The sequence below is a fragment of the Equus asinus genome, chromosome 25 (genome assembly GCF_041296235.1).
Source record: "Equus asinus isolate D_3611 breed Donkey chromosome 25, EquAss-T2T_v2, whole genome shotgun sequence".
Classification (NCBI taxonomy): Eukaryota; Metazoa; Chordata; class Mammalia; order Perissodactyla; family Equidae; genus Equus; species Equus asinus.
The window spans coordinates 25,609,357-25,637,253 of NC_091814.1; the positions used below are offsets into that span (position 1 = coordinate 25,609,357).

The 27,897-nt window shown below is 36.1% G+C and overlaps 1 protein-coding gene across 1 annotated transcript in view; it reads left to right on the forward strand.

Annotated features, from left to right (window-relative positions):
• The window catches only part of TMCO1 (transmembrane and coiled-coil domains 1), a 61,475-nt gene that overhangs the window by 24,270 nt on the left and 9,308 nt on the right, over window positions 1–27,897 (forward strand). The window contains exons 5-6 of the mRNA XM_014841153.3: window positions 1,435–1,502; window positions 17,167–17,311. Coding sequence (XP_014696639.1) covers window positions 1,435–1,502; window positions 17,167–17,311 — 213 coding nt within the window. The remainder of the gene's footprint in view (window positions 1–1,434; window positions 1,503–17,166; window positions 17,312–27,897) is intronic.

Consider the following 27,897-nt stretch of genomic DNA (forward strand, 5'->3'; position numbering starts at 1 on the left):
CTGAGTGTCAGGCACACCATAAAGTGTAAGGAAAAGTGATTTCATTACCCATTTACTCATTATTTATAAAGAGTAGAGTTTGTTCAAGAATGTCTTTCTAAGGCATAGATAGGCTACTTATAAGGCTTGACTAATTTTTCTACTTAATTTCTGTATATTTCACAAGACACCTGAACTGTGCAACCATTGTCTTTTGCTTACCAAGAGAACTTTGCTGTATTTCTTTATCTCCTATTTCTTGAAAGTCTTATTAAGTAAGAAAGATTATGGGGCTGGCCTGGTGGCACAGTGGTTAAGTGCGCATGTTCTGCTTCTCAGCGGCCCAGGGTTCCCCGGTTCAGATCCCAGGTGCGGACATGGCATTGCTTGGCAAAAGCCACACTGTGGTAGGCGTCCCACATATAAAGTAGAGGAAGATGGACATGGATGTTAGCTCAGGGCCAGTCTTCCTCAGCAAAAAGAGGAAGATTGGCAGTAGTTAGCTCAGGGCTGATCTTCCTCAAAAAAAAAAAAGGGGGCCAGCAGTTAAGTTCGCATGTTCTGCTTCTCGGTGGCCCGGGGTTTGCCGGTTTGGATCCCAGGTAAGGACATGGCACCTCTTGGCACGCCATGCTGTGGTAGGTGTTCCACATAGAAAGTTGAGGAAGATGGGCATGGATGTTAGCTCAGGGCCAGTCTTCCTCAGCAAAAAGAGGAGGATTGGCAGTAGTTAGCTCAGGGTTAATCTTCCTCAAAAAAACAAAAAAAAGAAAGATTGTAATTTAGAAGTGCCTTTTTTAAAAAATAGCTTTTCTTTTCTGTTGATACAATTATTACATATTCACTGTAGCAAATTTGGAAACTATAGAAAGAAGAGAAGATAAAAATTGCCCTAAATCTATTATCCAGATATGACATCTGTTAATCTTATATCTTTATAATCTTTTGTTTATTTACACTTTTATGGCCTATGTAATTAAGAAAGAAGTTAGCTGCAAGTAACAGAACACCTAACTAACAATGGCTTAAACAGATAAAGTTTTTTTCCCTTGCTAAAGAAGTCCAGAGGTTAGTAGTCCAGGGCTGGTGTGTGAGCTCAGTAATGTCATCAAGGTTTTAGGTTAGTCATCCTTAGTTTAAGGTTTTTGGTTGTTTGATGACACTACCTTCAGGCAAGAAGAGTGGGCAGTATAGCCAAGTTTGTCCCTCTTAGAAGTCCATTCAGTACTTAGACTTATAAGTCATTGGCCAGAATTGGGTTACATGGCCACCCCAATACTATTCATCAGAAGGTGGCAAGAGAAGTGGGCTTGGAGGTCGAGGGTGGCTTAGCCAAGAAACAGCTTTTTGCTAAGGAGCGCCTGTTAAAAATGACATGAAACCAAAACTTTTGGGGTGTGTGTTAGTGGTGGTTTTTCTTTAGTGTGAAATGACAATTTGTTGGTCTCCTTACAGGTTCGGATGAAATCCATGTTTGCAATTGGCTTTTGTTTTACTGCCTTAATGGGAATGTTCAATTCCATGTGAGTATCCTTTTATATGGTTTTGCCTAAGTATTGCTCTATGTGAGTGTATATGTGGTCAATTAACTTTTTTGGTAATATTTTATTTTGATATTTCAAATTTACAGAAAAGTTACAAGAATAGTATGTCCATTATCCAGATTCACAATTGTTAACAGTTTGCCCCATTTGCTTTCTCTTTTTCTGAGTCTCTCCATATCATATAAGTACTTGTACCTACATAATTTATGTATTTTTCTCAATCATTTGAAAGTCTACTGTGGGCTTTATGCCCCTTTACCTATAAATACTAAAATGTGTTATTTCCTTAGAACATGGACATTCTTTTACATAACCTCAATCCAATTATCAAAATCAAGAAATTCAATTTTGAAAAAATACAATTATATAACTTTTTCACCCTCTTAATATTGAGGATATTTTTATGTACAAGGCAAAGACTAAGGTATTATGGGGCCTCTGAAAAGAATTTAATATGTCCCCTGTGTTTTTAAGTTGCTTACTAGCATTCCGCTTCAAAACGAAGGTAGTTATATAGAGATGTTTTGACTCTTAAAATAGAGTCTTAGCAGCTATAATCTTGTTTAATGATAAGGTAAGTTACTGTTGTCTAAACTAGCCTGTAACAGGCCTGAGTAATTGTGGAACTGCTTTTGACAGAAGCTGGGAAAATGTCCAGAGATGACAAACATTCCTTTATTCTTTGTCAAAGCTAACCTGAGCCATCCTACACGAATTAGGATTTCCCTCATTTCTTCTTTTCCTTCTCTTTCTCCTACTCTTCTTCCCCTGCTTCATTTCTGTCTGTCTGCCTCTCCCTCTCTCTGAACCTCCCCTCTACCTCCAGTCAACTCTTCCCTCCCCACCTGTTCATTGCTTACTTTGTGCCAGGCATTGTGCTAGGTATTGGAATGTAACAAATAAGATGTGGCCTCTGCCCTTAGTAATATCAAGATTTTATAAAGAAAGTGACACGAAGAAAATACAGATAAATAAATGCATTGATGGGTGTTATAATAGAAATCTGTGTATATGAGGTACAATGGGGGAAAGAAGTGAGTGATTATTTTTACTTAGGTGAGGGACTGGAGGACATGTCCAAAATGGTTTTAACATAAAATTTCCACCTAACTAATGATTACTACAGGGACTTTTGGAGGATTAAATAACTTGCTCAAGTTTTCTAGACGTCTCATGATTTCTGTCTTATAATTTTAAACTCAATACTCTTTTTACTTCTACCATGACTTCTCTCATTTTTGGGGTACATATCACTATGAATTACCAGGCAAACCAAACACTGAAAGGTTTTATAATTAACTCGTAAGCTTCCTTGCTACAACTCAAATACTGAAGTATTCTTAAATTGTCACATTCTGGACAGTATAGAGCTGTCTGAGTACTCCTCTTTACTTTTTTAGTTTGGTACTTAACTTCTACTTACTTTTCTCATACTTCTTATTTTTTAGATTATATTTTATAGGTTAGTCCTCTGTGTGTGTGTGTATGTGTGTGTGTGTGAGTGTGTGTGTGGCTGTTCTGATTGGCTTTGGCTTTATTGTGTGATTACTGTGACAGATTTGAGTCTTGCTTTGCCTAAAGTTCAGCATTTTATTTTATTACTTAGTCTTATGTACAAATGAGTTCTAATGAAATAGCCTAAGAAATAACTGGCTGTTTTTGGCAGTAGTAATTCTGCTTTATATTCATGTGATTCTCTTTCTTAATATTGTTTATGAACATATTAGGGTAAATAATCTTCTAATCTCCTCCAGCATACACACAACCACCCCCCCACACACACACACAGTAGGTCTGAAAGGCTGCTCTAGTGGAAGAGTATCTGCTTCACATATAATTTTTCTCCCAATGTCATCTTTTTCCCCCAAGGTGGAACCTCCTTTATTATATTTTCTTCTCTAATTATTAAAGTAATACGTTCTCACTGGAAAATTCCAAAAATACTTACATGTATAAAATGTAAAGTAAAAATCACTCTACTTTCCTCAAGTATAGTGCATATTCTTCAAGATTTGTACTTTTTCTATATGTATATGAACATTTAGATTTTTGTAAATATAAATCTTTATACACAATGACAGTTGTTTTGTAACCTGCTATATTTCCCTGCGATAATTTTTAAAATACAGTACATATAGCTCTAACATGTTCTTTTTTAATGTCTGTAAGTATTCCATTGAATGAATGTACCCTAATTTTTTAGCCAGTCTTCTATTAATCTTCGTATAGAATATTCACAGATAGTATGTACACCAGCGTATACTTGTTTTCCTCAGAGTATATCCAGAAGTACGGCTTGGGTAAAATTTTGATACAAATTGTTCTCTAGAACGGTGTCATTAGTTTGTATTTTTATATTATTGCCATCAGTACTTACGAGTGGTCTTCTCCATGTATTTGTCCTCACTAGTAATTATGTATCTTTAGTATTTGCCAGTCTAATAGTTGGAGACTATTTCTTTTTAAAATTTGCATTTCTTTGATTACTTGTGTGGTTTAGCATCTTTTCATACACTTATTATGTTTTTCCATTTCTAAATTTCTAATTAATGTCTTCCTTCTCCCTCCATTTTTATTTTCTTATTTTCAAGAATTCTTTATCTGTTGAGGCTATTAAACTCTCTTTTTGGAAATATATGGAAAATATAAATTTTTATGTCAAATCTGTTAACATTTTTTCTTTTCTGTTATATAAACAATGCCTTCCTCATACCAGATTATAGATTTTTTTCTATTTTCTGCTTTTTATATTTAGATCATTTCATCTATAATTATTTTGGTGTTTAGTTTCCAATTTTATCAAGTTCTTAGCCATTGTCAGTACCAGATAGTGAATAAACCGTATTTTCCCTGATGATTTGAAATGACCTGTTTATCATATGTCGGTAGCTTCCCAAAGTTTATGCAGTAAATCTCAACCGAGTGTGTATCAGAACCAAATATGGAGCTTTTAAGAATAGTTTTGTTATACTAGTAATACACAAAGGCTTCTAAAAAATTCAAACAATATAGAATACTAGAGAATAAAAAGTGAAAGTAAACCCAAATGGGTTGAAGACGTATGTTCACACAAAAACCTGCACACACATGTTTGTAGCAGCTTTATTCATAATTGCCAAAATTTGGAAGCAACTGAGATGTAAATGGATAAATAAACTGCGGTACATCCAGACAATAAAATGTTATTCAGTGCTAAAAGAAGTGGGCTATTGGGGCCGGCCAGGTGGCGCAGCAGTTAAGTTTGCACATTCCACTTCGGTGGCCCAGGTTCACCAGTTTGGATCCCAGGTGTGGACCTACGCACAGCTTGATAAGCCGTGCTGTGGCAGGCGTTCCACATATAAAGTAGAGGAAGATGGGCACGGATGTTAGCTCAGGGCCAGTCTTCCTCAGCCAGAAAAAGAGGAGGATTGGCAGCAGATGTTAGCTAAGGGCTAATCTTCCTAAAAAAAAAAAAAGGAAAAAAGAAGAATTGGGCTATTGGCCATGAAAAGACATTGAAGAACCTTAAATGCATATTACTGAGTGAAAGAAGCCAATCTGGAAAGGCTACATACTGTATCATTCAAACTAGGTAACATTCTGGAAAAGGCAAAACTGGAGAGAGAGTAAAAAGATCAGCGGTTGTCAGGGTTAGGGAGAGGGGTGAGGGAGAAGGGAATAAGCAGAGCACAAAGAATTTTTAGAGGTGTAAAACTATTCTGTATGATACTTCATGGTGATACATGTCATACATTTATTAAAACCCACAGAATGTACACCACCAAGTGTGAACCCTAATGTAAACCAGGGACTTCGGGTAATATTGATTTGTCAATGTAGGTTCGTCAGTTGTGATTGAAGTACCTCTCTGGTGGGGGATATTGATTGTTTAGGAGACTGTTTAGGAGTGTGGGGTGTATGAGAACTCTGTACTTTCAGTTCAATTTTGCTGTAACCCTAAAACTACTCTAAAAAGTAAAATCTATTAAAAAAGAAAGAATGGACCTTAAGATGACAAGGGTTAAAATTCAGGCTTCTTTCCCATTTACTAAATGTATAACCTTCTACAAATTATTTAAAGCATAACCTAATTTCTCAGCCGTAAAATGGGAATCTTATTACCCAACAATTTTGATCAATTAAAGATGCATATAAAAAGAAAAAAAAGTGATGGTGACCTTTTGCCTTTCTCCAAACTCTAATATTCCTCTTTTTATAAAAAAAGAAACAAATGTTAATAGATAGTGTGTCCTTCTTCTAAGTTTTATTTTTTTTACCTAAACAGTTTCATACTCCATGTCTTGTTCTGCATCTTGCTTTTTACTTAACTTTGGGTTTAGAAATCTTTATCAGTACTTCCACATCTCTTCCGTTGTTTTTAGCTGGTGTATAGTGTCCCATGGTATGGATTACCATATTTTATTTAACTGTTTTCCTATTGATGAATATATAGATTTCTTTTATTTATTTATTTTTTCCCACCATTCTGTAGCTTTAAAAAAGAACTCAGGGGCACAAGGGGAGTTGTTGCTCAATGGGTATAGAGTTTCATTTTTGCAAGATGAAAGTTCTAGAGATCTGTTGCACAACAAGGTGTGCGTATAGTTAACACTACTGTACTGTACACTTAAAAATGGTTAAAATTGAAAAGTTTGTGTTAGTTTTCTTTTTACCACAATTAAGAACGTAATATTAAGGCCCAGACCCCATGCTTAAAGATTCTGACTCTGTAAGATTAGGTTGTGGCCAAGGCTTCTGCTTTTTAATAAAACCCTCACAGTTCATTCTGATGCCCAAATCTATTTGAAAACCAGTGACCAATAGGAGTAAGTCTCAACTTTACCTGTTTTTGTCCTATCTATATTTTCTGGTTTATTTCTTGCTGAAAAGTCCTTTTTGACTCCAAGCCCAAGTTATTTCACACCTTTTTATCTGTGACACAAAATGTGTGTTTCTCCCCACACCTTGCAAATACTTGATTATCTTCCAAAACTCAAGTCAAAGATTACTTCCTTATGAAACTTTTCCCAATTCTTCTTTTGCCAAACTTATGTCTGTCTCCCTCTAATACACTATAGATTCCTCATAGTACTTACATGTAATAGTTTTTATATCCTTAGGGTTCAGCACTTATACAGAAATTTATTGAGTAAATAAAAAATACTTGTAAACACACGACCCTCTTCCTTCTGTTGTGATATCTGTACTATTCTGAAGTAAGAATTTGATCAAGTTTAAACATGAATGAAAAAATTTAAAATGATAATTACTGATTTCTAAAATGCCAATGGTTCATTTATGAAAATACTAGTGAATCATTTGCAGTGAAACCAAAGTTTCAAACTATGAGAGTCTGAGTGTTATTGATGAAAGTGTCTTCTAAAGACTCTTAAGTTGTAGTTTATTTATTTTAGCCCATGATAGCTCAGAGAGTCTTAAAGACAGGCTCATCCCAGAAATAAATATTGAGAGTCTAGATATTTCAGTGTTAACCTATTGACATTATTTGGAAAAAATAATGCAAAATTATATGTATCCTTTTGACAGGTCAGTGATGTGAATCTAATTTTCAAAGACTATGATGTCCTTAATATAAGAGAGTGCTGACATTACCTTTAAGTAAGGAGAGGTCTTGACTTGTAAACTAAGTTGTGAAACATGGAAGTGAATCATCTTGGCTTATGTTCATTATTTATACTAGGAGGTAGTTAGGTCATCTTTTTAGAAGAATTTGCCAGCTCTTTGATACTTTTCTGTGGTTAAAACTAGACCTTGGCATATAATTTTGATTTGAATTCCTAGTTGGTTTAATTACTAAACAAAACTAATATATTTGATTATAATCATGGAATCACACAACCACAAAGTATAATATATCTCATGTATTTTTTTACCCCTTGAGTTAATAATTCTGATTTGCCTTTCTTTGATTTTCTCCCTCCAGTTTTTAATTTTCTGTGAATATTTTTAAAAAATATTTATTCAGTTCAAAAACCTGTATGCCATTATTTGGTGCCTCACACTGTGTGGGAGGTAAAAGAAAATCGCCCAGTCTAAGCCTTCAAGCTGCCTTAGAATAGAATAGATATCTATATAGGAAGTATTGATTTACCAGTTAAAATTTTACTGTTCTTTTCTATATAGGGGCCATTCTAGAGATTTCTTAAAAAGGAGAGAGAGAAAGGGAGACATTCTGTAACAATAACACTGTACCCCAGCTATATTTTGCCTTTTTCTTGGGTTATAGAGCAGCCTGTCTTTGGACCTTGGAGAGGCTTATTTCTCTTTACATTACTTTTGAGACTTACTTGGAACCCATTGTGTTCTCTGCCAAAGCAGCACTCCTCCTGATATTTGTGTGTCTTTCAGTGGTACTCAATTCTTGTCACCTGGAATTGAAATCCCCCCCTCCTTTCTTCCTCTCAGCAAACATTTATAGTATATCCACTGTGTCCCACATTTAATGCTAGAGACTGAGTTATCTCTAATGCTATCAACACTCTGTTCCATCAGTAAACAGTTCCTGTTTACCTCTCTTTGTCTAGTCACCCAGCCAGCCTGCCTGCCTGGCTGCCTTGCCTCTCTTCCCACCTCTTCCCTCTCCTCTTGTCATCCATCCTAGCACCAGCTTCCATTCTAGTTTCAGCTTATTTCCTTTTTTCCCCTCTTCTATTGCTTCTTAACCTTGGGTATCACAGTAGCTTCCTAACAGCTCTCCCTCCTTCAGGCATCTCCTGTCACAACAACATGGTTAAGTTAACCAGCCTCAAAAGCATGTTATTCATTGCCTAATAACAATGTTTGCTACTGATTGACTAGTAACTGTGTGTTGGGCGCTACACTAAACGCTTTACATATGTTACTCTTTTAGTCTTAGCCTTCTGAGATAAGGATTATAATCTTTATTTTACTGATGAGGCTATGAGACTCCAAGTTACTTAACTTGCCCAAAGTCTGAAAGCTAGTAAATTTTCAGCTGGGATTTAACCCTTGTCTAACTCTAAAGTCCATACTTCTCATCGTGCCACTCTGACTACTGATTGAAGTCCAAACCCCTTAACTTGGCTTTCATGGCACTCCATGCTTTGGCCCAGCCTGTTTTTTAAACTTTATTTTGTATCGCTGTCTACGGGTTGTTCTGTTCTAACTGCACTGTTCACTGTTCCTGAGATACTTATTCTTTCAAATGAATTTTGGTATCACTCATTTGTCAAGTTCCTCTAAAATAAGTCCTTTCAAGTTTTGATTGAAATTTTACTAAATTTATACATTAATTTTGAAATATTAGACACCTTTATAATTTTTAATATTCCCATCTGGGAATATGATATTTCTGCTAGTCTATTTTACCTACTGTTTGTAGTTTCCTTTCAAATAAGTGTTGCATAGATCTTATATTTTCTAGCTCATTGCTACTGGTATATAAATAGGTTACCAAATTTTGTGATTTTGTTTTCTAAGTGATCATCTTCCCGAACTCTAAGAGGTTATAGTGGGTGTTTTTTGTTTTTTTTTGGTTTTTTTATTGAGTTCATAATAGTTTACATCAGTGTGAGATTTCGATTGTACGTTATTTCTTGACTGCCACCACGTAAGTGCTCCTCTTCACCCACTGTGCCCCCCTCCACCTGGTAACCACTGAACTGTTTTCATTGTCCCAGTGCTTATTTATATTCCACATATGAGGGAAATAATCTGGTGTTTGTCTTTCTCAGACTGGCTTATTTAGCTTAGCATAATTCCCTCTGGGTCCTTCCATGTTATTGCAAAAGGGATGAATTTGGCTTTTTTTCTGGCTGAGTAGTATTCCATTGTATATATATACTGCATCTTCTTTATCCAATCATCAGTCGATGGGTGCTTGGGTTGCTTCCATGTCTTGGCTATTGTGAATAGTGGTGCAATGAACATAGGGATGCATATGTTACTTTGGATTGTTGATTTCAAATTGTTTGGGTAGATACCCAGTAGTGGGATAGCTGGGTCATATGGTAGTTCTATCTTTAGTTTTTTGAGGACTCTCCATACAGTTTTCTATAGTGGTTGCACCAGTTGGCATTCCCACCAGCAGTGTGTGAAGGTTCCCTTCTCTCCACACCCTCTCCAACGTTTGTTATTTTTAGTCTTAGTGATTATAGCCATTTTAACAGGCGTAAGGTAGTATCTTAGTGTAGTTTTGATTTGCATTTCCCTGATGATTAGTGATGTTGAACATCTTTTCATGTGTTTATTGGCCATCTGTATATCTTCTTTGGAAAAATGTCTGTTCATCTCTTCTGCCCACTTTTTGATCAGGTTGTTTGCTTTCTTATTGTTCATTTGTGTGAGTTCCTTATATATGATGGAGATTAACCTCTTGTCAGATACATGATTTGCAAATATTTTCTCCCAGTTGGTGGATTGCCTCTTTGTTTTGATCCTAGTTTCTTTTGTGTTGCAGAAGCTCTTTAGCCTGATGAATTCCCACTTGTTTATTTTTTCTCTTGTTTCCCTTGTCTGAGAGGACATGGTGTTTGAAAAGATCCTTTTTCGTTAGATGTCAAAGAGTGTACTACCAATATTACTTTCCAGGAGTTTTATGGTTTCAGGATGTATCTTCAAGTCTTTGATCAATTTTGAGTTTATTTTTGTGTATGGTGTGAGACAGTGGTCTACCTTCATTCTTTTGCATATGCTGTCCAGTTTTCCCAACACCATTTATTGAAGAGACTATCTTTTCTCCATCGTATGTTCTTGGCACCTTTGTAGTGGGTTTTAGGTTGATTCTCTGGTTTTCTAGATAATCATGTGATGAGACAAATAATTTGTCTCATTCTTTCCAAATTTCCACCCTTCCTCCCTGTCTCCCTCCCTTCTTCTCCCACTTGCCTCTAGTTCTAACCTGAATTGAATTAGAACAATCAGAAGAGGGCTAAGTACTTAATATTGAAATACTAAAGATAATCTAATAAAGATGGGAACAAGATGAAGAGAATGCCTATATTGCTACTTTGATATTTATGAAATTTTTAGAGGACTGAGGTTTTCAAAAATATATACAAGAAAATATGAGGAACAGAATTACTTTCCTAGTCAGCAGAGCCCCCAAATGTTTTCTCTGCTGAGTTTTCGTAGCATTGTCACTTACATAAACCATCTAGCATTGAATGTCTTATGTATTTTCATTTATTTTTCAATTCTTAAAGCTCTCGAGTCAAGGGCCATTTTCTTAAAAGCATGTACCATATAATTAAGTACTCAGCAAATATTTGGTGATTAAGTTATTCGGCCGTAGACCAATATTGAAATGCCTGACTATTTATGCAGTTCATCAGTACAAGATGAAATGGTATTAGATGCTTTTTCTTATAGTATAGGTTTTCCAAGCTATAGAAATCGAAGAAATCAAATACACTATCTTCAGGAGGAAATGATTTGAAAAGCTTCGTTATAATCATTCTTCTTGTAAAAGGTTGCTGTTGGCAAAAAGGAAGGCTGTTCTTGTTCTTAAGTAGACTATTTTCTTTTTATTCAGAACACTGGCAATCAGCAGATTTTTGCTTGTTTTGTTTTACAGTACTGGTGGAGGTTCACATAATATAAGTGTTTTAGTATGTATTCTAGTGCTGTATTCATTTCTTTTTTTTTAAAGATTGGCACTTGAGCTAACAACTGTCTCCAATCTTTTTTTGGCTTTTTCCTCCTCAAATCCCCCAGAACATAGTTGTATATTTTAGTTGTGGGTCCTTCTAGTTGTGGCATGTGTAACGCTACCTCAGCGTGGCCTGACAAGCAGTGCCATGTCCATGCCCAGGATCCAAACCAGAGAAACCCTGGGCCGCTGAAGTGGAGCGCGCGAACTTAACCACTTGGCCACAGGACCGGCCCCTGTATTCATTTTTTAAGACTATTTTTTTAGAGCAATTTTAGTTTTAGAACAAAATTGAGAGCAAAGTACAGAGATTTCCTGTATACCTCCTGCTCCCACACATGCATAGCCTCCCCCGTTACCAACATCTTCTATCAGAGTGGTACATTTGTTACAGTTGATGAACCTACATTGATACTTCATAACCACTCAAAGTCCATAGTTTACATTAGGGTTCACTCTTGGTGTGCCTATGGGTTTGGAGTATAATGTATAATGATATGTATCAACTATTATAGTAGATACAAAGTACTTGCAGTGCCCGAAAAGTCCTCTGTGCTCTGCCTGTTCATCCCTTTTCTCTTCCACCACCCCAGCTCCTGGCAACCACTGATCTTTTTACTGTCTCTGTGGTTTTGCCTCTTCCACAATGTCATATGATTTTAATCATATAGTATTTAGCCTTTTCAGATTGGCTCCTTTCATTTAATAGTATACATTTAAGGTTCTTCCATGTCTTTTCATGGCTTGATAGCTCATTTCTTTTTAGCACTGGATAATATTCCGTTGTTTGGATGTACCACAGTTTCTTTATCTGTTCACCTAGTCAAGGACATATTGGTTGCTTCTGAGTTTTGACAGTTGTGAATAAAGCTGCTATAAAAATCTGTGTGTGGTTTTTGTGTGAACGTGTTTTAACTCCTTTGGATAGATACCAAGGAACAAAATTGCTATATTGTGTTCATGTTTTTGTTCTGGTCTTTGTGCCCTGTACATTTCAAAATATGTAATATTATTGTGTCTAAGACTGTCAGCACCTACAAGTTAAAGGCTATATCTCTATTCTTTATAGGCTGGCATGTGAAGTTAAAAGTCTAGTATATATTTTGGTTGTATTGAACCAAATTATTCAATCTAACATAATTTCTCTGAGTTTCACTTTGATCTTCTGTTGATTATAGATTGGAATACCTATCGCTAATACCCTGTTCAGTCTTAACATTTATTGACAGCTGTCAGATTTTAAGAAAAATGCCTAAGGTTAGACTAAGATGGGGAGGACCTGAGCTCCCAGATTGCCAGAGCAATAGGAGGCATTGAATTTAGCTATTTATTTCTCTCTTTTTTTTCTCTTCCTGGATCATTTCTGTAAAGCTGAAACATTACAATCTTAGAAGAGATCTTGCAAGTCATTTAACACATAACTTCTGTCCCAATACAGAAATCCTTTCAATAATACCTCTAGTAGATAATTTTCCATTCTCTGTTCAGTTATTTCCAACAATGAGGACCTTGATGGTTTCTGAGATAACATACTTTTATTTAGTAGTGGTTTAATTGTTTGTTTGATTTCTTTGTTTTTTTTTAATTTGGTGAGGAAGGTTGGTCCTGAGTCAACATCTGTTGCCAGTCTACCTCTTTTTGCTTGAGGAAGATTGTCACTGAGCTAACATCTGTGCCAATCTTACTCTATTTTATGTGGGATGCCACCACAGTGTGGCTTGACAAGCAGCGCTAGGTGTGTACTCGGAATCTGAACCTGCGAACCCCGGGCCACCAAAGCGGAGTACACAAACTTAACCACTACACCACCAGGCTGGCCACCACCTCCCCCCCCCCCCCCCGCCACAAAGTAGCTTTGAGGGCTTAAAAATAATTCCTTTTACTGGGCCCAAATATGCCTCCCTGTACTTCTCTATTCGTGAGTAGTTCCTGTCCTCTAGAATCGCAGAGAGTAAGTGCACTTAAAGAAATAATTTACCTATTATAAGCCCTCTCTCTTTTTGCACCTTTCCCCTTCTCTCCCTAACTCTTTTCTTTATTAAGCTAGATGCCAGTTCACTTAGCTATTCCTATGACGAGCTTCTAGTCTCCTGGAAAAATTAATTCGTTAAAAGTAAGAATTTTCAGAAGTTTCTTTTTTTTTCACATTTGTGGCTGGTTTAAGGTCTCATGCATAGTGGTTGTTCAGTTTCGCATAAACGAATAACTTACAAAACATAAAAGGTTTTCCTTTGGTTTAATCTTTTTTTTCAGCTTTATTGAGATATAATTGACATATAACATTGTGTATGTTTAAGAAGTACAATGTAGATATTGCAAAATAATTACCACAATAAGGTTGGGTAACACATCCTTCACCTTACATAATTATCATTTTGTTTTTGTGGTGGTGTTGGGAAGAACATTTAAGATTTACTCTCTTAGCAACTTTCAAGTTTATAATACACTGTTGTTAACTATAATCACTATGCTGTACGTTAGATTCCTGAAAAATTTTTCATCTTGTAACTAGAAGTTTGTTCCCTTTCACCAACATCACCCCATTTTCCCCACTCCCCGGCCCCTGGCAACCACCAATCTAACTCTGTTTCTATGAGTACAACTTTTTTAGATTCCACATATAAATGATATCATACAGTATTTATCTTTGTCTGACTTGTTTCACTTAGCATAATGCCCATGTTGTCACAAATGGCAGGATTTCTTTTTATATGGATAAGTACTATTCCATTGTGTATATGTAAATATATCTATCTCACATTTTCTTTATGCATTCATCTGTCAATGGACACTTAGGTTGTTTCCATGTCTTGACTATTGTGAATAGTGCTGTAATGAACGTGGAGGTCCCGATAATCTCTTTGAGATAATAATTTGTGTTATTTCCTTTGGCTATATACCCAGAAGTGAGATTGCTGATCATATAGTAGTTCTATTTTAATCTTTTGGGGAACTTTCGTTCTGTTTTCCCTAGTGGCTGTACCTATTTACATTCCACCAACAGTGCACATGGGTTCCCTTTTCTCTATGTCCTTGCCAGCATCTGGTGTTTCTTGTCTTTTTGATAATAGCCATTCTCACAGATGTGAGGTGATATCTTGTTGTGGTTTTGATTTGCATTTCCCTAATGGTTAGTGATGTGAGCATCTTTTCTTGTACTTCTTGGCCATTTGTGTGTCTTGTTTGGAAAAGTGTCTATTCAGATCCTCTACCTACTTTTTAATCAGATTGTTATTATTATTATTATTTTGCTATTGAATTGTATAGTTCCTTATAGATCTTGGGTATTAAACCCTTATGAGATATATGGTTTGCAAATATTGTCTCCCATTCCATAGTTTGCTTTTTCATTTTGTTGATTGTTTCTTTTGCTGTGCTGAAGCTTTTTAGTTTGATGTAGTCCCATTCGTTGATTTTTGTTGCTTGTGCTTTTGGTCTCATATCCAAAAAATCATTGCCAAGATCAATGTAAGGAGCTTTTCCTCTGTGTTTTCTTCTAGGAGTTTTACAGTTTCAGGTCTTATGTTTAAGACTTTAATCCATTTTGAATTAATTTTTGTGAGTTGTGTAAGATACGGGTCCAATATCGTTCTTTTGCATGTGAATATCCAGTTTTCCCAACACTGGATATTTTGATAGTTTGAAGAGACTATCCTTTCTCACATTGAATATTCTTGGTTCCTTTGTCAAATATTAGTTGACCATATATATGTGGGTATATTTCTTGGCCTTCTGTTCTGTTCCATTCGTCCATTTTATGTCAGTACCATACTATTTTGATGACTGTAGCTTTGTGATATAGTTTAAACTCAGGAAATGTGATGCCTCTAGCTTTGTTATTTCTCAAGATTGCTTTAGCTATTAGGGGTTTCTTGTGATTCCATATGAACTTTAGGATTGCTTTTTCTGTTTCTGTGAAAAATCTGTTGGAATTTTGATAGAGATTGTATTGACTCTATCAGTGGCTTTGGGTAGTATAGACATTGTAACAATATTAACTCTTCCAATATCTTTTCATTTATTTTTGTCTTCTTCAATTTCTTTCATCAGTGTCTTATAGTTTTCTGTGTGTAGATCTCTCAGCTCTTTGGTTAAATTTATACTTAGGTATTTTATTCTTTTTAATGCTATTGTAAATGGGATTATTTTATTTCTCTTCCAGATAGTTCATTGTTAGTGTATAGAAATGCAACTGATTTTTGTATGTTAATTTTGTATTCTGAAACTTTATTGAATTTGTTTATTAGTTCTAAAAGGTTTTCTTTTTGGTTACAATTTCAAGTTGAAAATAACAAAAATTAAAATAACTACTTAAGATGAATTTGTTGGATCTGTACGTTAACAATAAGAGGGGATAAACATCTTGGACTGTATCTGTTCCATCCCTTCTTCTCACAGCTTAACTCCACAGAAGGATAGTCAGAGTGGCATACCAGAGCAGCATGCTGTATAGGGCATATAACCAGAAAATATTGGAACAACTGCATTTAATACTTCTTATGAGTCAATGGAAGTATCTTCTCCTGGAAACATTACTACTTTTGTTTTGCTTTTGTTAGCGTAGTAGAAAAGAATGACAATGATTACTTCAAGCAGATCTTTAAATATTTTTGTCATATACAGGTAAAGTCACTTCATGATTGAGCACTTTTCCTGTATAAATATAAACTAGGAAGGCAATTGGAAGTAGTAAGTGGGTAATCATACATGTAGAAGATAGTTCATTCTATTCTGTATTCTTTGGAGTACAGTTGTGTAAGAAGCTCTTTAGAACCATAATAGTTTGAATATTTAGGAATTTTTTTCCCAAAGACAAAGATGGTATTGCTACCTCTCTTTTTCCTCTCTTTCCATAGAAACATTCTAAACACCAAGTGTTTTTCTAAGAGGGAATTTTCTACCCACTTTAACTGGAACCAAATACTTTATTTGGATAATTTATCACTGTCCATAATCACATTAATTTTTATAATTTTTATTGTTGTCTGATTATACAACTTATTCATAGAAAAGTATGAAAGAAGGTTATATCCCCAGCATCTCAATGTATATATACTGGTAGGTATTTTTTTCTAGCTTTTTTCTAAGCTTTTCTCTTTTAGAAATATTTCTCTTTTTTATTTTGGAAAAAAAGGAATTACTTTCAGACACAAAGTATGTTAAAAGTTATCTCAGTATACTGTATATACAATTTAATAATCTACTTTTTTCATTCACTACTATGTTTTCCATGAATTTCTGTTCAGAAATGTTTGTCCTGTTAGTGTGTATATTGGGAATCTTTGAGTCTTGGAAAAGAGGGTTTATAATATATTATTGGTGTCATGGTTTAGGACAGTGGGGGCCTCTCTGAGACTCTGAGGAGGTCCTTGAGGTCAAAATTATTGTCGTAATAGTTCTAGGACATCATTTGCCTTTTTCACTCTCATTCTCTCATGAATGAACAGTGGAATTTTCCAGAGGCTCCATGATGTGTAATATTGCAACAGCTTGAATGCTGAAGGAGCTATGGGAATCCAGCAGTATTCTGTTAAATAAAACATTAAAGAGATTTAAAAGAAAAAAAAAGCCTTTCTTCTCACTAATTTCTTTTTTGTTTTAGAAAATATACTTATTTTTCATAAAATATTTATGTTAACTATAATGATTATTTACCTTTTTATGATTTTACCTTTTAAATGATTTAACAAATATTTTAACATTTCTCAGTTTTAGTTTATAAAACAGTAAATATTGATAGATATGACCTCTAAATAAAATCTTACTGGGTTCCTCAGTAATTTTTCAGAGTGTTAAGGGGTCCTGATACTGAAAAAATTAAAAATCACCTGTTTAGAAAAAGATTGATGGGAAAAATCTAGGCCTTTCCTTACATCCTTGTACTTCAGGTCTCTTTTTAGAATATCACCCTTTCTTTGTTTTTTAGAGATCAAGGGACTTAATGTTCTATTTCTGTCCCAGATTCATCTCGGGAACTAAGTAGCTTGTCAATCTTCCAAAAATAACAATTCTTTGTTTTTTCCTTTGTAGATTTGATGGTAGAGTGGTGGCAAAGCTTCCTTTCACCCCCCTTTCCTACATCCAAGGGCTGTCTCATCGAAATCTGTTGGGGGATGACACCACAGACTGTTCCTTCATCTTCCTGTATATTCTCTGCACCATGTCGATTCGACAGGTGAGTGACCACATCTGCTATTGAATATGTATGTCCTTCCTTACTCTCATACCCTAAATTAGCATTGACTTCTGTAATACTGTGTCTGCTGTTACTACTGAGATCTTTCAGTTGGTTGTTTTAGAATTCCCTTATATCATCTAAAGCTGTTTCAAATGTGTAAAGATCTAGATTACTAACCCTTGGGGATGGAAATAGCCATAAAACCAAACATGGTTTCCACATGCCATTCTTAGAGCTCTCAGGTTCCTTTTTCATTACAGCTATCTAAAGGTACTAAAGTAAAGAGTGAGTTTGATTTTCCAAGTATCATTTCTTCTTTATTACACATCTGTGCCTTTGTGGCACTTAAGGAAAACAAATAGGCGTAATAATTTGGTGATTTTAAGTTATTCACAACTGAGATAAAATCTGGGTTATAGGATTTACATTTGACCAACATGATAATCAGACATTCACAGTAAAAAAGAGTGAGAGCTAAGGGTTGTAAACTTAACCAGTATGCCATAAAGCCAGCCGTATCTTTTTTTTTTTTAGAGGAAGATTAGCCCTGAGCTAACATCTGTTGCCAATCCTCCTCTCTTTGCTGAGGAAGACTGGCCCTGAGCTAACATCCGTGCCTATCTTCCTCTACTTTATATGTAGGATGCCTATCACAGCATGGCTTGCCAAGCGGTGCCATGTCTGCACCTGGGATCCGAACCGGCGAACCCTGGACCACCAAAGTGGAACGTGGGAACTTAACCACTGCTCCACCGGGCCTTGTCTTTGTATACTTTAAAGTACCTTTGTATTAGTATATACTATGCACCTGAAAGCTATATGTTACACAAGTGGTAGATGATAGACTGAAATATAAACTTATAAACTTGGCAAATTGGGGTTATATCATTTTTTATTGAAGTCATAATAGTTTATAACATTAAGTTTCAGTTGTACATTATTATTGGTCAGTCACCATATATATATGCCCCTTTACCCCTTATGCCTACCCCCAGCTCCTTTCCCCTCTGGTAACCACTAATCTGTTGTCTTTGTCCATGTGTTTTTTTTATCTTCCACATATGAGTGAAATCATATAGTGTTTGTCTTTCTCTGTCTGGCATATTTCACTTAACCTAATACCCTCAAGATCCATCCGTGTTGTTGTGAATGGGACAGTTTTGTCTTTTTTTATGTCTGAGTAGTATTCCATTGTATATATAAACCATCTCTTCTTTATCCGTTCATCAGTCGGTGGGCACTTGGGTTGCTTCCACATCTTGGCTGTTGTGAATAATGCTGCAATGAACATAGGGGTGCATAAGTCTTTTTTGAATTGTTAATTTCAAGTTCTTTGAATAAATACCCAATAGTGGAATAGCTGGGTCGTATGGTATTTCTATTTTTAATTTTTTGAGAAATATCCATACTGTTTTCCATAGTGGCTGTACCAGTTTGCATTCCCACCAGCAGTGTATGAGGGTTCCCTTTCCTCCACAACCTCTCCAACATTTATTGTTTTTCGTCTTGGTAGGTATAGCCATTCTAACAGGTATAAGGTGATATCTCATTACAGTTTTGATTTTCATTTCCCTAATGATTAGTGATGTCAAGCATGTTTTCCTGTGCCTATTGGCCATCTGTATATTTTCTTTGGAAAAATGTCCATTCATATCTTCTGCCCACTTTGTGATCAGGTTGTTTGCTTTTTCTTGTTAAGTTGTATGAGTTCTTTATATATTTTGGAGACTAACCCCTTGTTGGATATATGATTTGGAAATCTTTTCTCCAAGTTAGTGGGTTGTCTTAATATTCTGTTGCTGGTTTTGTTCACATTGCAGAATCTCTTTACTCTGCTCAAGTCCCATTTGTTTATTTTTTCCTTTTGTTTCACTTGCCCAGCTAGACTTAATATTCAAAAAGATCCTTCTAAGACTGATGTCAAAGAGTAGCTTGCCTATATTTTCTTCTAGGAGTTTTGCAGTTTCGTGTCTTAGCTTCAAGTCTTTAATCCGTTTTGAGTTCATCTTTGTGTATGGCAAAAGATAATGGTCTACTTTCATTCTTTTGCATGTGGCTGTCCGGTTTTCCCAACACCATTTATTAAAGAGGTTTTTCCTTTCTGCATTGTATGTTCTTAGCTCCTTTGTTGAAGATTAGCTGTCTGTAGATGTGTGGTTTTATTTCTGGGCTTTCAATTCTGTTCCATTGATCTGTATGTCTGTTTTTGTACCAGTAGCATGCTGTTTTGATTACTATAGCTTTGCAGTATATTTTGAAGTCAGGGATTGTGATGCCTCCAGCTTTGTTCTTTTTTCTCAGGATTGCTTTAGCTATTTTGGGTCTTTTTTGGCCCCACATGAATTTTAGGATTCTTTGTTCTATTCCCATGAAGAATGTCATTGGGATTCTGATTGGGATTGCATTGAATCTGTGGGTTGGTTTAGGTAGTTTGGACATTTTAACTATGTTTATTCTTCCAATCCATGTGCATGGAATATCATTCCATTTCTTTATGTCATCATCAATTTCTTTCAACAATGTCTTATAGTTTTCATTGTATAGGTCTTTCACCTCCTTACTTAGGTTTATTCCTAGATATTTTATTCTTTGTGTTGAGATTGTAAGTTGGATTGTATTCTTTTTTTTTTTTTTTGAGGAAGACTAGCCCTGAGCTAACAACTGCCGCCAATCCTCCTCTTTTTGCTGAGGAAGACTGGCCCTGAGCTAACATCCATGCCCATCTTCCTCTACTTTATATGTGGGCTGCCTACCACAGCATGGTGTGCCAGGTGGTGCCATGTCTGCTCCTGGGATCTGAACTAGCAAACCCCGGGCTGCCGAAGCAGAACGTGTACACTTAACCGCTGCGCCACCAGGCCGGACCCCTGGATTGTATTCTTGAGTTCTCTTTTTGTTAGTTTGTTATTAGAGTATAGAAATGCAACTGAGTTTCGTAAGTTGATTTTGTACCCTGCAACTTTGCTGTAGTTGTTGATTATTTCTAATAGTTTTCTGATGGATTCTCTAGGGTTTTCTGTATATAAAATCATGTCATCTGCAAATAATGAGAGCTTCATTTCTTCATTGCCAATTTGGATACCTTTCATTTCTTTTTCTTGCCTAATTGCTCTGGCCAAAACTTCCAGGACTATGTTGAGTAAGAGTGGTGAGAGTGGGCACCTTTGTCTTGTTCCAGTTCTCAGATGGATGGCTTTCAGTTTTTTTCCATTGGGTATGATGTTGGCAGTGGGTTTGTCATATATGGCCTTTATTATGTTGATGTACCTTCCTTCTATACCCATTTTATTCAGAGTTTTTATCATAAATGGATGTAGGATCTTGTCATATGCTTTCTCTGCATCTTTTGAGATGATCATGTGGTTTTTGTTCCTCATTTTGTTAATGTGGTGTATCACATTGATAGATTTGCAGATCTTGAACCATCCCTGCATCCCTGGTATAAGTCCCACTTTCTCATGGTGTATAATCCTTTTAATGTATTGCTGTATTCAGTTCCAGTATTTTGTTGAACAACAAATATGTCACTATGTTCAACAGCGATATTGGCCTGTAATTTTCCTTCTTTGTGTTGTCCTTGTCTAGCCTTGGAATCAGTGATGTTGGCCTCATAGAATGTGTTAGAAAGTGTTCTGTCTTCTTCAATTTTTTGGAATAGGTTGAGAAGAATGGGTATTAAATCTTTGAGTGTTTGGCAGAATTCTCCAGAGAAGCCGTCTGGTCCTGGACTTTTATTTTTTGGTTGGTTTTTGATTACTGTTTTCAATCTCCTTGCTTGTGACTGGTCTATTCAGATTCTCTATTTCTTCTTGATTTAGTTGTGGGAGGTTGTATGAGTCTAAGAATTTGTCCATTTCTTTTCTTCTAGATTGTCCAATTTCTTGGCATATAGTTTTTCATAGTGTTCTCTTATAATCCTTTGTGTTTCTTTGGTATCCATTGTAATTTCTCCTCTTTCATTTCTCATTTTATTTATTTGAGTCTTTTCTTTTTTTCTCAGTGAGTCTGGCTAAGGGTTTGTCAATTTTGTTTATCTTCTAGAAGAACCAGCTCTTAGTTTCATTGGTCCTTTCTACTGTCTTTTCTTTTTCTTTCAATTTCATTTATTTCTGTTCTAATTTTTATTATTTCCCTCCTTCTGCTGACTTTGGGCTTTGTTTGTTCTTCTCTTTCTATTTCTGTTTGGTGTAGTTTGAGATTGCTTATTTGAGATTTTTCTCATTTGTTAAGGTGAGCCTGTATTGTTATGAATTTCCCTCTCAGGACCACTTTTGCTGCATCCCATATGAGTTGATACGGTGTGTTTTCATCTTCATTTGTCTTTCTTTTTTAGTCAGATTTCTTTTTTAATTTCTTCAGTGGTCCATTGGTTGTTCAGGAGCATGTTGTTTAGTCTTCACATATTTGTCACTTTCCTAGCTTTCTTCTTGTAGTTAATTTCTTTGTTTCTTTTTTTTTTTTTTTTTTTTGAGGAAGATCAGCCCTGAGCTAACATGCATGCCCATCTTCCTCTACTTTATATGTGGGATGCCTGCCATGGCATGGCTTGATAAGCAGGGGGTAGGTACGCACCTGGGATCCAAACCTGCCAACCCCAGGCCACCAAAGCAGAACGTGCGAACTTAACTGCTGCACCACTGGGCCAGCCCCTCTTGTAGTTAATTTCTAGTTCCATAGCATTATGGTTGGAAAAGATCCTTGAGGTGATTTCAGTCTTTGTAAATTTATTGAGGCTTGTGTTATTTCCCAACATATGGTCTGTCTTTGAGAATGTTCCATGTGCATGTGAGAAGAAGGTGTGTTTTACTGTTTTTGCATGGAGTGTTCTATATATTTCTATTACATCTATCTGGTCTAGCTTTTCTCTTAATTTCACTATTTCCTTGTTGACTTTCCTCTGGATGATCTATCCGTTCATGTAAATGGGGTGTTGAGATCTCCTACTGTTATTATGTTGCTGTTAATATCTCCTTTTAGGCCTATTAATAGTTGCTTTGTGTACTTTGGTGCTCCTGTGTTAGGTGCATATATGTTTATAAGAGTTATGTCCCGTTGGTGGAGTGTCCCCTTTGTCATTATATACTGCCCCTCTTTGTCTCTCATTGCTTTTTTTGTCTTGAAGTCTACTTTTTGTGATATAAGTATGGCAACGCCTACTTTCTTTTGTTTGCCATTAGCTTGGAGTATCATCTTCCATCCCTTCACTCTGAGCCTGTGTTTGTCTTTAGAGCTGAGATATGTTTCGTGGAGGTGGCATATTTTTGGGTCTTGTTTTTTAATTCATCCAGCCATTCTGTGTCTTTTGATTGAACAATCCATTTACATTTAGAGTGATTATTGATATATGAGGGTTTACTACTGCCATTTTATCACTTGTTTTCCAGTTGTTCTGTATTTCCCTTCTTTCTCATCCTGTGTGTTTCCCCAACTGCCAATTCAGTTTGGTGGTTCTCTATGATGGTTTTCTCATTGTTTAACATTTGTGTCTCTGTTCCAGTTTTTTGTTTAGTCGTTATCATGAGCTTTGTATAAAAGATCTCATAGATGAGGTAGTCTATTTTCTGATGAACTCATTTCCTTAGTTGGCGGGTTCCATCCCTTTCCTCTTATCCGTCTGAGTTGTTGTTACAACTTATTCCATTTTGTGTTGTGAGTTTGTTGTTAAAATGAAGTGATTATAGTTATTTTTGATGTTTTTCTTCCTTTTATCTTTAATGTCATAAGTATGTGTTTGCTAACCTGTTCTGATAGAGAACTGCAGTTTTCTGATTTTGTCTGCCTATTTATCTCCTTGCTCAAGGCTTTGTAAACGCTTTCTTTTTTTTCAGGTATAAGGACCTTGATCATTTCCTGTGGGAGGTGTTTTGTGTCAATGAACTCCCTCAGCTTTTGTTTATCTGGGAAAGTTTTTATTTCTCCATCATATCTGAAGGATATTTTTGCTGGATAGAGTATTCTTGGCTGAAAGTGTTTATCTTTTAGAATTTTATTTATTTTTTATTTTTAAAGATTGTATTTTTTTCCTTTTTCTCCCTAAAGCCCCCCAGTACATAGTTGTATATTCTTCGTTGTGGGTACTTCTAGTTGTGGCATGTGGGACGCTGCCTCAGTGAGGTTTGATGAGCAGTGCCGTGTCTGCACCCAGGATTCAAACCAATGAAACACTGGGCCGCCTGCAGCGGAGAGCGTGAACTTAACCACTTGGCTACGGGGCCAGACCCTAGAATTTTAAATCTATCATTCCACACTCTTCTAGCCTGTAAACTCTCTGCTGAGAAATCTGCTGACAGCCCAATAGGAGTTCCTTTGTAGGTTATTTTCTTCTGCCTTGCTGCCCTTAATATCTTTTCTTTCTCATTGACTTTTGCCAGTTTTACTAATATATGCCTCGGAGAAGGTTTTATTTTACATTGACGTAGTAATGAGTTCTTTTAGCAGTTCTCATCTATTATTTCTTTGAACAAGCTCTTTGCTCCTTTCCCCTTCTCTCCTCCCTCTTGCAATACCTATAATCCTTATGTTGCATTTCCTAATTGAATAGGATATTTCTAGGAGAATTTCTTCATTTCTTTTTAGTCTTCTCTTTCCTCCTCCACCTGAAGCATTTCTATATTTCTGTCATCTAAATTGCGGATTCTATCCTCCATAAATCAGCTCTATTTAAGGACTCCAGATTTTTCTTCACCTCATTCATTGTGTTTTTAATCTCCAACATTTCTGATTTTTTTTGTAGTTTCAAGCTCTTTTGTGAAGAATATGCTCTGTTCATTAATTTTATGCCTGATTTCATTGAACTGTCTTTCTGAGTTTTTTGTAACGTTTTATGAAAGCTATTTTGAATTCTCTGTCATTTATATTGTAAAATTGTATGACTTCAGGATTGATATCTGAGTGCTTGTCATTTTCCTTCTGATCTGGAGTGTTAATATACCTCTTCATACTATTTGATTGGGTGGAATTGTGCCATCGTGCAGTGGTAGTATCTGCTTGCAGATTCCATCTGCTGCCACTGGCAGTGGGTCAGGAGCTGTGTATTCTGAGCCCACCACAATCACTGGCAGCTGTGCCTGTTCTTGGGAAGCAGTGTTGACAGGGCCCATCTCCTTTTGCCTGTTGGCAGCCACTGCTTTACACACGTATGCGCAGGCACTCTGTCAGGGGTCCTTTGCTGTGTCTGACCAACTGAGCTGGTGCACCACGTGGTGATGGGGGGGGTTCTTTCTTTCGTGTGTACAATCCCACGGGTGCTCCTACTCTGCCCTCACTGTCTGCCCTCCTGGGCTGTTTGGCTTGGTGAATACTCTCCCATGATTTCTTAGCCTCCTTGGTGTAGAGCTTTCCCATGGACTGGGAGGCAACTCTGAGAGCGAAGGCATCCCTGCAGAGGGCTGCTCAGAGCTGCATGTGGTCCCATGCCCTGGATCACTGCCATTTGGGGAGGGAGGGGAGATACCCTTACCTCCTTCCCTGCCTCCTGGGGGGTCCAGCACCTCCACACCCTCCGCTGTGTGGATCTCTCAGACGTCTCTTGTGTTGTGTGAATGTCCTCTGTTGGTTTATGAGCATCTTTTATGTTGTATCTTAGGGAGGAGAGTCTAAGGGAAGAGCTCACTCCACTGTGATGCTGACTTCACTCCAGGGTTATACCATTTTTTGCTCCTAAGAGCAATGTATGAAAGTGCATGTTTCTCCCAGCCTCACCAGTAGAAATTGTCAGTCTTTTGAATGTTTATCAATCTGATAAGTAAGATTTTGATTTGCATTTAGATTGGGCATCTCTATTTGTCTAAGAGCTATTTATATATCTTTTTCTTTTGTTGGTAAATGAGAGATTGTGTACGCTTTTGCCTATTTTTCTATTGGGTTGTTAGTCTTTTTCTTATTTTTTAGCCCTTATGTAGGGAGATTAGCCCTCTTTGTGGGCTATAAGTTTCAAATAATTTTTCCAACTTGTCATTTGTGTTTCAGATTTACTTACAATGGTTTTTGCTGTGCAAAATTTTATTTATTTACTGGGGATTCTTTTCCCCTCAAATTTAGCAGCCTTTTATGGTTTTTGGATTTTGAATTATGATGAGAAGTATCTTCTCCACTCCTAAATTATGAAGAGATTCATCCTTGCTTTCTTCTAGTACTTTTGTGGTTTCATTCTTTATATTTTAATCACAGGTCAGTTCACTTGGAGTTTATTACTGTGTACCTTATTTACTCATTTTTTGCCTTCCTGTACTTTGCCAACTATTATGTCATTTTTTCAGAGAAAACATGGATTCATTTGAGATCACAGGTTGCCTACCAATATTTTCAAAGACTAAGAAGCCATTCTTTCGAGAGAGTTGAAAGAATGCAGTGAGCTGAATGATTATTCTTGAGTCTGGTGTGTGTTTGAATATGATGAAACCCTGTCAGAAACCTAGTATTACTATTTTCTCTGGAGTGCCTACCTAAATTCATCTTTGAAATTTGCAAGTCTGTTCAGATCCCAGTGACAAAGGTTTCATAGGGTGCGACTTCTCCTTTCTTTACGCCTTGTTTAGATAATCAGGTGTTTTGGCATGTGCTGGTGTTGTAGTATGGGCTAAGCAGTGTGATCTGAAGCCCTAGCGTAAAAGAATATGGAGGAGTGGGTCAAAACATATATGTTGTACCTAGACAGTCTCAAAGGTTTAAACTTGTCAGTGTGACTGCCCATTGTAGCAGGAATTCTCCTGAGGTGCTCTCAAGTCAATCCTCTCTTATATCCAAAGGCTACTTTCTGGTTTCCTATATTCAGTAATTCCAGTGCTGTTAATCTTTTTTTTAATTATTATTATAGTAAAATAGACATAACATAGAATTTACTATTTTAACTATTTTTAACAGTACAGTTCTGCGACATTAAGTACATTCACATTGTTGTGCATCTATCACCACTGTCCATCTCTAGAACTTTTTTATATTCCCAAACTGAACATCTGTACCCATTAAATACTAACTCTCTATTTTCCCCTCCCCTTAGTCCCTGACAACCATTCTACTTTCTGTATCTATGAATTTGACTATTCATGTTTGTGAATTTGACCTCATATAAGAAGAATCATATAATATTTGTTCTTCTGTGACTGACCCGTTTTACTTAGCATAATGTCTTCAAGGTTCATCCAGGTTGTAGCATGTGTCTGAATTTCCTTCCTTTTTTAAGACCGAATAATATTTCAACATATGTATATGCCACATTCTTTTATACATTCATCCATTGATGGACACTTGGGTTGCCTTCACGTTTTGGCTATTGTGAATAATGCTGCTGTGAACATGAGTGTATAAATATCTGTTCGAGTTCCTGTTTTCACTTTTTTGGATTATATACCCAGAAGTAGAATTGCTGGATCATATGGTAATTCTGTGCTTAATTTTTTGAGGAATCACCATACCATTTTCCACAACAACTGCACCGCTTTACCCAATACTGTTAACCTTGAGGCTTCAATTCACTACCAGCTTGAGATCATTTTTTAAAGGATCCAAGTAATTTCTTATATTTTTGTTTCAGTGACTAAAAATCATTATTTCATTCACTGGGGGGTTACTGTTTACACTAGATGTATAAAAGGAATGTACATTTTATGCAGTTTACCTCTAGCAGTGAGGGTGGCCTTGTTTGTTTTATTGGGGAAGTCTTCATATAGTAAACTAGAATATAGCGTCTAGGAGAAAGAGAAACATTTCTGTTATTGATGTCTTTAAAGTCTCACCAGTTAATTGCTGCAGTGGTTAGGTATTTTACCACCTGGTTTCCTGAGTTTATGTTTTTACAGTCTTTTATTTGTGAAAGATTATGACTACATGTACATATGTGAGTGTTAATAAAAACATTTCTATAGTATTTACCATAATCCATTTCTTTTACTAAATGTGAGTGATGGTGTAATTAAACCAACTAGCTCTAGTCCTTTCATGATAATGATAACCCCCTTATTATGATGGAGATTTAATATTAGATTGAGTTAAGGGTATCCGTTCCAGCCATTTGTTTCCCCATCCTTAAGAGAACTGATTATCACATTATTAATAATTCCTTGATAGACTCATTTGTTCATTCATTTCTTCATTCAACAAAATTGAGCAAGTATATGTATCAGGCTCTGTGCTGTGGGTTTATATACAGTTCTAAACAAAACTGACATCTAATGGTCCTTGCCCTCATGAAACTTGTTTCTTTTGAAATAAAAAGGTTAAAATTTCCCACCTTTAGCTTCACTTTAAAAAACTCGTTATCAAATATGAAGGTGTAGAAGTACATTTAAAATTATTTCTATTGTACTGATCATTCAGAGTAGAAGCATATCAAACAAGAATTAAATGTAAACTAAGGCAGTTTTATGACATATTACTAATTCGCATAAGTATTTGTGAGTCTGGTTTTCAACTGTTACACATTTTTTTTCCATTCTAGGATGTTATTGATTATTTGATTCACTGTTGACTAAGAGCTTTCAAGGAAAAGCAGAAATAGTACTATACTGATCATATTATAGATTTTAAGACATTCCTCCTTCAGAAACTTTAAATGTTGGGGATAGAGAAGGAAGGCATAGTAAGAT